Source organism: Nicotiana tabacum, chromosome 7, assembly GCF_000715075.1.
Source record: "Nicotiana tabacum cultivar K326 chromosome 7, ASM71507v2, whole genome shotgun sequence".
Lineage (NCBI taxonomy): Eukaryota > Viridiplantae > Streptophyta > Magnoliopsida > Solanales > Solanaceae > Nicotiana > Nicotiana tabacum.
Genome location: NC_134086.1, coordinates 168,334,884 through 168,345,431, shown reverse-complemented (window position 1 = coordinate 168,345,431; position 10,548 = coordinate 168,334,884). Strand labels below are relative to the sequence as shown.

General features: G+C 33.4%; 1 protein-coding gene across 1 annotated transcript; it reads left to right on the top strand.

The window, feature by feature from the left end:
- The first annotated feature begins 8,561 nt into the window (after positions 1-8,561).
- Positions 8,562-9,992, top strand: LOC107814347 (uncharacterized). Its single transcript, XM_016639757.2, has one exon. The coding sequence runs from the start codon at positions 8,644-8,646 to the stop codon at positions 9,793-9,795; it is 1,152 nt and encodes a 383-aa protein (XP_016495243.1). The 5' UTR covers positions 8,562-8,643; the 3' UTR covers positions 9,796-9,992.
- The last annotated feature ends 556 nt before the right edge of the window (positions 9,993-10,548 follow it).

Genomic DNA, 10,548 nt, shown 5'->3' with positions numbered 1-10,548 from the left:
TAGAGCTGTCAAAACGGGCTAGCCCAATCCAAACTTCGTGGGCTTTTAAATTTGGTGGACTAAAGCGGACCGGCCCTTCGTCTATATGGGCCTTAAAATGGCCAAGCCAGCCCAACCTAAGAGAGTCACGGGCTAGAGCGAGTCGGCCCTTCAATTTTTTTAGAAAAAATATTTTTTAAAATCTTTAGATATTTTTTCGTGGCATAATCTCTTAATCATATGAACGACTTCTGTTTATTTAGAGTATACAAAAATCTTGATATTTAACAAGCAATCTCGTAATTGAAATGCAAATTCTCTATATCTCTAGCTCTTTTATTTTTTAAACGTTAAATGAATATTTTTTAGTACTTTTTTTTCACTTTCCTTAGGTTCAGGAATTGCTTCAATAAGTTTATATGTTAAGGTTTTTTAATTTAGGTTTAACATTATTTGTTGATTTCATCATTATAGTCCATAAATTTTTAAAATTCATGAAATTTGCTAGTGTTGTCAATTTTCTTTGGATATTAAAACTTGACCTTTTTCTATACTGAAGAGAAATTTAATAATTAATAATCTATTAAAGTAAACAAACTGATCGTTGGCCACTTAGAGTAATATTTTCTTTTGAAAAAAATTATTATTGGTCATTTAAAACTTTCCTAATTCGTTGTTAATTAAGCAAAAGAAAAACTAATCTTGTCATACTACATACATGTCAAAAATATAAATTCTAGTTGATATGGAAGGGTAAATGAGCAATTTAATGTTGGAAAATGGGGATTATAGTTAATATTTTTTTAGTTTTAACCTTTTTAAAATATTTAAATTTGAATTTAATTAATTTTTGGCCCACTGGCCGGCCCAAGCCCAGCCTCTGTCAAGCCTCAAGGGCCAATAGGCTGAGTTGGGCCAGGTTTATAAGCCTCAGTTTTAAATAAGCTAAAAAATCACAACCCAACCCTACCCAAATAGCGGGCTGGGTTGGGCTGGCCTCACGGGCTAAATCTTTTTTGACGGCTCTACTCTAGATGATGTAGTATTGAATGTCTATTGCAAGATTGACGCTTCACATTTTCAACAACAGAGTAAAACTTAATTATGGTTCCATTACTCTTGTCTGTCTTCTGTTGCAGGCCTTGTTGTCAAGGCACTTATTTCTATGGAAGTTAACACATGATGTTTTCCCCGCCACTGAAAAAGATCCAAATGCAAGTGATTTTAAGAGGTTTATATGTAGAATAAGAACGATGTGGAAATTTATAACAGATGCTTGATCCTAACCATCTTGTTTCGACAAATTTAGGCATAGGTATAGCTTCAACTGTATCTCTTGTTTCATTGGAAAGACCTACGGACCCAAGATACTACATCAAGAGAATTTAAGAGCATAACACGTCGTCATCTGCAAAGACGTTTAAAGCATGCCCTATCAACCAAACTAAACATAAAATGAATTTACCAAATTGCAAATTAGGAGAAAAATCGACTATGTATATATAGAGTAAGATGTAGATGTGGTTATCAATAGGAAAAAATAATTAAGAAAGTTCTAGGATATGTAAATACCTTGTTTCCCAACATAAAAGAAATTTATATTTTTATACCACGAAGCTAGCGAATAATTTTTAATGATGAGACCCAAGAAGATGAAGGCTTTTATCTTAATGCTAAAACCAAGCGACATGCTCCTAGTTCCATCAATAGTTAAGTTAAGAAAATTTCCAAACTGTAGCGTAGAAACTCTTTTATTCGCGAGTAACTTATACTTTAAAACAGAATGATCCATTTGTCAAGAACTTTTACTTTGAGAAGCTAAAACAATGGATAAAAAGAAACAACATCAATAGTTAAGTTAAGAAAATATTCCAAACAATAGCATAGAAACTCTTTTATTCACGAGTAACCAAGAATTTAAAATAGAATGATCCATTTGTCAAGAACTATTACTTTGAGAAGCTAAAACAATGGATAAAAAGAAACAGCATTCCTAAAGAAACATCATCAATAGTTAAGTTAAGAAAATATTCCAAACAGTAGCATAGAAACTCTTTTATTCACGAGTAACCAAGAATTTAAAACAGAGTGATCCATTTGTCAAGAACTTTTACTTTGAGAAGCTAAAGTAATGGTTAAAAAGAAATAGTATTCCTAAAGACAAAATTATTTAAAAATGATAAATGGCGAAGCAGAATATGAATTTCTTTTATACAAAGAAAAGTTAATGTTGTTGTTTCACAAGTTTCTTCAGTTCATGGGATACTGAGAACAAAGTAGAGGAAATTCACGTACTTATGCATAGAAGTTTCTTGAAGGATTCTGAAATTCATCGCCAATTAGTCAACACTATCAAGGAGCTGCTGCAACATCTCTATATTGTTGGATAATATGACTCAATCCCTGCATACTGGGAAAACTTAGATTCACATAGTAAATTTTGGTGAAAAGAGCCAGGTATGACAATTTAAGCTGTCGTGCTATGGATTAGAAACACCAAATATTTCAAACGTTTCAGTTCCAAACAAAATGTGCCAGTAAACAGAAAAGTGATGCTATCAAATATGCAAGAGATTACTACAGGCATGACAGAAATTCTGGCAAATAGAATTTGGTCTACTGAACAGTATTGTTAAAAGGTATAGTAGGCGAATCGTGTGGATATAAAGAAATTAATTTTATTAACCTACACTATAGAGAATCTTGAAGTGCTAGAATTATTAATTATACTAACCTATGTTGTCAATTTTAATTTCTTTGGGTGCCTAACATAGCCATATATTGGTTGCCTGGAAAGAATTAAGAACATGCAAGATAAAAGGCATCAGTGGGAGAATACTAATATATGTTGAATCCAAACGAACGAAGAACATAAGTTGTTTTAATTAAGACTAACCAAGCCATGAGTATGTTAATAGTTTCAAACATAATTTATCTGAATGTAGTCAAAGGAAGACACATTTTTTTTAATTAGAAGCATCACAATGATATTTAGACTCTCATGTTTTCTGGTGCAAAGGTTTTCAGAACCAGCTCGGAAATACACTGCCTAGCAAAAGGAGATACTTATATAAACTGAAAAATAAAAAATGTAATTGTTGTAAAAGAATGCAGTTTCACAATATGCTATGAGCTGCAGGAGTTCTGAAAAATTGCAAACAAAGATGCTGAGAAAATCTAAAATGAAGAGAAAGAAAAGAAAGATGAACTCGAGAGAAAACAACAAATCAAATAAAAAGTAGTACTCACTAAATAAGATTTCAACGTTAACCTCAATGCTTCAAAATGAATAAATTTTTTACTAAATCGTTCCTCAATTTCTAGAGTGCGCTTATATGTTTGGGAACACATTGAGGTGGCAGAAGAAAATGAAGAAGTTCAGAAAGTAAAGTGCAAGAACTTTGGTCTAGTCTTAAATCTTCGTCCAAAGTGTGACACATGCAGTTTAAGGAGGCATATAAAGAATTGTCTTGAGCATCCTCTGGAAATTCGTATTTAAGTTGATTTGAGACAATTTGTGTTATTTTAAAATTATTATACGTATTTATGCTTAATGTTTTAGTTTGTTAGATTATCATGCATGAAAATTTAGTTTTACTATTTTTTTGTTAATTTACTTGTTAAATGCAAACTTCAATTTTGTAATTTTGAAATAACTATAGCACTTGCAATTTATAAGTGTAATTTTTTTCCATCTTCATTGTATTCTTTATATTCTTACTTTTTATTAATATAACTTACAATAGTTATACAAAAATATAAAATACAAATAAAAAACAATAACCCGGCCCGACCCAGCCCCATGAACCCGTAACTCTTACGGTTCAATTTTTACCTGGATGAACCGAACCCGTTAAATCCGGTATGTCCCAACCCGTAATCGGCCCAGACCATAACTCGTACGGGTACTAAATTCCCTTACCCAGCCCGGCCCAGCCCACCCGATAATTATGGACTAATACCATACAAGGTACCACATGACCATGATAGTAAGGTATGTAAAAAGTAAGTAGTATTTTAAGTAAGTGAAAATAATTTTTAATTATATGGGTAATTGGTTAATTATTGGATAATGAAATATTATCTAGCTAATTAATAATTAATAATGCATTAATGTAAAACTTTGGATAAAGACCAAAATAAGAACGTGGCAGCAAACCACTTTTTAACCAAATGACTCTTAGTAAGAGTCATTTTGGCTAGGTGGCAAAGTGATGTGTTAATCACATAACATTTCCTTTCTAATATCTTGAACACAAAACACTACATCAAATTCCTACAAAATTCCTTACCAAAACTCTGCGATCAGATTCTAATACACAACCTTGGAACGTGATTTTCAAGCAATTCCTTCAAGATTTCAATCAAACTTCTTGCAATCAAACAATTACGATGAGAATTGTTAGAACCGTAACAACGTAAAATTTTACTATTCTAAAGGAGTACGGTATAACTTTTTCCAAGAATATTATACGGATTTTTCTCTATTCCAAGTATGTTAAGGCTAAGCTCTTTCTTCATTTTGCATGATCTCGTAATTACATGAGTTTGACAACGAGGCATAGAGAAAAATTTATATCCCGGGATTTACGTATATTTTCTTAGTTTTGTAAGTTACAATATTCTCCTTATAGGGACTTCATTCAATTGAGTATTTCCTTCTTCCAGTCAAGAGAGTAGAGAATCTATATATACGGTAATACAATATTTTCATTACCATCGAGCTATAATCAATGGGCAGGCCCCTATTGGGCAACCTCTAATCAGATGGTAAATTATTTAATATATACCGAGCCTACTGTGGTCGAGCGCCTATGAGCAAGCTCATTTGGTCGAGATACAAAGCCTAGTATGGTCGAGCGCCTATGAGCGAGCCTACTACGCAAAACAGTTATATATATATATACCGAGCCTTTTAGGGTCGGACAATTATTTTACTTGCTATATTGAGAGAGTTGAGTCAGTATCAGCAGGTAAGCATATCTTCAGATTATCTTTGACTTCTAGTTACTTGCAATTATTATATTGTCAGTTTAATTTCAGCTTTCAGCATATTGCCTTACATACTCGGTACGTTATTTTGTACTGACGTCCCTTTTCTGAGAGTGTTGCATTTCATGCGTGCAGGTTTAGACAGCCAAGCGGGTAGACCTCCTTATTAAGTGTTGCCCTTATTCAGCTTGATCGGTAAGCTCCATGTCTTTCGGAGTTGCCGGGTCCAGAGCTTTATGTACATCTTGTGTATATATGTATATATGTTATGAGTAGGTCGGGAGCTATTCTGATCACAACATATCCATCAGTAGAGGCTTGTAGACATATCCTGTCAGTTAGTGCAGTATGTTGCGCTTGCAGGCATTGTATGTATATTTGGTTAATTTGTCAGCTTCAATAATTATGACGGCCTTTTAGTCAGCATTCATAGTTGTCTTGCAATGCGGCCAATGACCAAAATATGACATAATATGTTCAGAATCTCTTAGTCGCAAGTTGGTACGCAAGGATATGTGATGCACTAGGTGCCGGTCTCGCCCTCAAGTTCGGGGCGTGACACCACCCACTTCATGACCCAACACAAAGTTTCATAATTTTAAACTTTAGCCCATGTATTACTTAATTAATTGATTTGTATATAAATGAACGGAACTCTCTAGAACAAGGGAAATTCATTTTTTGAAAAAGTAACTTCTGAGAATAATAAAGAGTCCGATTTTTTTCCTCCTAAATTCTAGGGTTTTCACTGTCAATTTCTTCTTGCATAGCTCAATTTTTGAAATCTCTTATTAAGCATAATAATATTTTTTCTTCTCAAGTCCTTATCTGCTGGCATAAACTTAACATATTGTGACAAGATCAAACACTAACACTTCATTTTATTATTGTGGCTTTCGACGAATGTATTGTCATTTGTCACCTAGGACAATGGGGCCAAATATGTCCAGTTGATAGTACGAAGCCCGAGTTTAGGTGGTGGACAATGGTGCCCGGACAGAGTTTTACTAATTGTAGTATCTGAGGACTGAGACCACATGCTGATGATGTTACTTCGTCGGTAGTTCCGTAAATGAAGACCACATCACCCCCCCCCCCCCCGTTTTCCTTTTGACTTTGTGGTTGTAAGCATCAGCAAACTGTGAAAAATATCACCGTCCGGCTTCAACTAGATTCCTTGTCGTAAAAAATCTTCTCTTTTCTTCTTCTTTTGTTTTTGCATTTACAAGGGAAATTGACAATGCTACAAAACTATATTTAAATATTTAAACTTAGTTTAGAACCATTAGTGCGATTCTAACATGTTAACTCTAAAATAGTACTTTTACAAAAAGGAAAAGGTCATTAAAAGGGGGTGTTTCATCTTAAAGCTTTTTCAAACATAAAAAGGGAAACCATCTTTTTGGTTATTCGGTTTCTAATTCAATCTAATTGTTCTTGGGATTAGTTTTGGAAGTTCTTTTTTTATTTTATTATATAGAGGGAGTGGAAAAAAAATAAGCGAGGCGATGATAAGGTAGGATATCAGTGGGCGTTTGGACATAAGAATTATGAAATTCCAAAAAAAATTATTCAAATTGAAAATGGTATTTAAAATTTTGAGATTTTTTTTTCGAAAAAAGTAAAAAAAGAGAGAATATTTTTGAAATTTTTACACAAATAATCGACCATATTCAGCATTTATTTTTTCTAGTTTATATGGCTAAAATTTTCACTGACAAGGTAAAATTCAGAAAACCAAACAATTTTAACAATCAAACCAAGCAAGTTCCACCCAAAACAATTTCGGAAAAAGAAAGGGGCTTCAAAAATAATCAAAGGGATCATCACATCCCAACTTGAAACAGCATAAATGTAGTGCGTCATCTTATCTTGTCGCTATCTATGACAACTTTCACTTTACTAGTTGAATTGTCTGATAGATTCTCGAGAAATTAATCTTGCTTTTTCGGCAAAAACAAAACAAAAATATGGAGTATATTTTTTTTCCAAATCCCAAATGTAATTTGAAAACAGTTTAATGGTAAAAATTTACCATGTATTTTTCAAAAACACTAAAAGAAAAGGCAAAAATGTTTTTCTCTTCAAATCCGAAGTTTAAGTATTCGTGTAAACATGAAACGGTTTAATGTGAAAATTAATCATGCATTTTTCAAAAAAAAAAAATAGAACACAAACTAATTTCCAGAAAATATTTATTAAAAAAAATTCAAAAGTTTCTCCGAATAAAATTTCAATAAATCTGACCAAACGCCCATGTTCGAAAAAGGAACCCCTTAGGCTTTGATGAATAGAAGAATTGCAGTGATAAAAGAAAAGCTTTTTCCTTTGTGTTGTTAAACTTTTTGGAAATAATAATGCACCGTTTAATGGGCCATTCGCCAGACCATCAGATTCTCAAGCCTCCCCACTTCCCTCTCCCCCAAGTTCAATCTTCAATTTTTTTTTTATTTTTTTTTGGAAAATTCTCATGAAGGGCAGCTTTAGTGTAACTGGTAAAATTATTGCCATGTGACCAGGAGATTACGGGTTCGAGCCGTAAAAATAATCTCTTGTAGAAATGCAGGGTAAAACTGCGTACAATAGATTCTTGTGGTCCGGCTCTTTTTCGGACTCCGCGCATAGCACGGGAGCTTAGTGCACCGAACTGCCCTAAAAAAAACCGGCACTCGCTATCCTTTGGATACGCACTGAATAATCAGCTCATTGTGCAATAGCTCGCAAACCACAAATTATATATAAACCGCAATAGACAAGCCTGGTGCAATAAGCTTCCAAGTGAGGAGGCTGTTAATGTAAAACATAAAACGTTAATTTGTTACAATCATCTCATCTTACTGAGCAGAATTATCTCGTGCTTGTAAAAGATAGTAAGTTATTCATGAAATATTCGAGGTGGCACTAAATAGCCTAGACACCACAATAATAAAAAATAAATAAATAAAAGAGAGAACTATCCACAGAATTATGTCATGACATTAATAAATTAAAATTTCAATTTTGAAATAAGCCTCGTATAATTTTTGTGCCAGCATTTTAAGCTCTCTTCTTAATCAAATAATATTTAAAAACTTTTAAGATAAGCTTTAGTTTCTGCATAATTATCAATATCTCATAATCATATGCGGATTCCGTATAATTTTATCATTCCTATTTGTTTAAGAAGCACCTGCTCACCAACCCTATAATGTATAGACTCTATTCCTAAAATAAACCAAATGACAGCAAATCAAATATAAGTACACTGTTTATTTTAATCACGAGTTGATGAAATACCCTATAGTTTAAACCTTACTTAGGCCTAGTTTGGTACAAGAGATAGTTAATCTCGGGATTAAATATGAGATGATTTTATCCTGCATTTGGTTAGAACGAAATAGTGGTATAATAAATTTCGAAATTAATTATCCTGAGATTATAATATTTTTTAATCCCCGTAAAAAAATAAAATAACTAATTCCGGAATAATTAATCATGAGATAACTTGTTCCCAACCCAATCCTAGGTAACTTTAATCCTATACTTATACTGCTCTCCAGCTAATGGTACAAAGATATCAGTGGACTTCAAATAGGTCCCACAGACCTAACCACGTTTCACACCTAAATCATAACCCTCCATTACAAAACCAAACTTGAAAAACTTTGATCACATTCTAAGCCATTTTCAACCATGTCAAAATCAATAACCTCTGTTTTCTTCTTCTTCTTTCTCTTTCTTTGCTTAAGTTCAGTTCAATCTCTGCCTCCATCTTCAGACATCATCGCTCTTCAAGCTTTTAAAGCCGCCATTAAACCTTCTAGTATTCCTTCATATTCTTGTTTAGGTTCTTGGAATTTCACTTCTGACCCTTGCTCTGTTCCTCGTGTGACTCATTTCACTTGCGGACTTTCTTGTAGTTCTGGTAATAGAGTTACTGAACTCACCCTTGACCCAGCTGGTTACTCAGGTACTCTTACTCCATTAATTTCTAAACTCACTCAACTCGTCACTCTTGATCTTCAAAATAACAACTTCTATGGCCCAATTCCTGCTTCTCTCTCGTCTCTTCCGAATCTCAAAAACCTCGTTTTGAGACTTAACTCATTTTCTGGATCAGTCCCCCCATCGCTCACTTCTCTTAAATCTCTACTTTCTCTTGATCTTTCTCATAACTCGATTTCTGGGTTACCAAATTCGATGAACCAACTCACTAGCTTGAGAAGAATGGATCTTAGTTATAATAAGCTTACTGGGTCACTCCCAAAATTACCACCGAATCTTATAGAACTTGCAGCTAAGGCTAATTCTTTATCTGGGTCTCTTTTGAAATTGTCTTTTGATGGGTTAAATCAGCTGGAAGTAGTTGAGCTCAGTGAAAATTCGTTATCTGGTACCATTGAAGCTTGGTTTTTTCAATTACCTTCACTGCAACAAGTCGACATGGCGAATAACGGCTTTACACGTGTCGAGATCTCAAGGACTGGAAATTTCAACAGCGACCTCATCGCCGTCGACTTGAGTTTCAACAAAATCGAAGGCTATTTGCCCGTAAATTTCGCGGTTTTTCCTCGGTTGTCTTCACTTTCCCTGAGTTATAACAGGTTTCGTGGACCAATCCCGTGGCAGTACAGTAAAAAGGTGACATTGAAAAGGTTGTATTTGGACGGTAATTTCTTGAATGGGTCGCCGCCGGCAGGATTTTTTGGCCGGCAAACGGGAGTCACCGGCAGTTTAGGGGACAATTGTTTACAAAAATGTCCGACTTCTTCGCAACTTTGCTTGAAATCACAGAAACCTACGTCAATTTGCCAACAAGCTTACGGTGGGAAACCAAAGTCTTAGTTGTGTGTCAGTCAATGTTTCTGAGATTTTTGTCTTGGTTTTCATATTGTAATAGGAGTATTTTATTCTTTGGATAAGAGAAATGTCTAATATAATCTGTTCATCTGAATTATGCCATCTGTATATAGTAATAGTACTTAGTTATATCAGAAAATTATGGATATCTTAGTATAATAATCCCAAATTAATGTCTGAAATTATGAATATGTGCACTTCTTATTAGTCTTGGGCCAAATTGTCGGAGAGCATGAACAAAAAATATTAAGTACATAAAGAAAAAGAAACGATGTCAGATACATAGAGAGAGTATATTTGAACAATTTGACGCAAATTTTGATTCGATTTCGAAATTTGTGATAAAAAGGATGGATATCAGTGATAATTTTTAGAACTCATAGATTTTGATTACTTAAAAAAAATATTAGAATATTGTTTGTTCATAGAATAATTAGTTTTTGAAAAAAATTTATTTTTCAAAAATAATTTAGGGCAGTTTTAAGTGAGTTTTTCTTCCACTCACAAAATTCTAAAAAGAAAAAATTCAAATAAAATGCATCTCAAAATACAACTTTAACTTCTACAAATTATTTTTTAACACAACTTCAAAAATTCTTTTTTCAAGTTTAACCAAATCTATCTTCAAAAGCTAACTTAATTTACTACTTTTTGTAAAGGGTTTTTCAATTATCTTTTCTTTTTTACTCATATATATTTCTAAGTTATAAGGTCATTTCCAACATTACCCCATTCTCC

Bases quoted from the DNA above. Each gene is read 5' to 3' on its own strand.
- LOC107814347 (XM_016639757.2), top strand. From the start codon at position 8,644: ATGTCAAAATCAATAACCTCTGTTTTCTTCTTCTTCTTTCTCTTTCTT.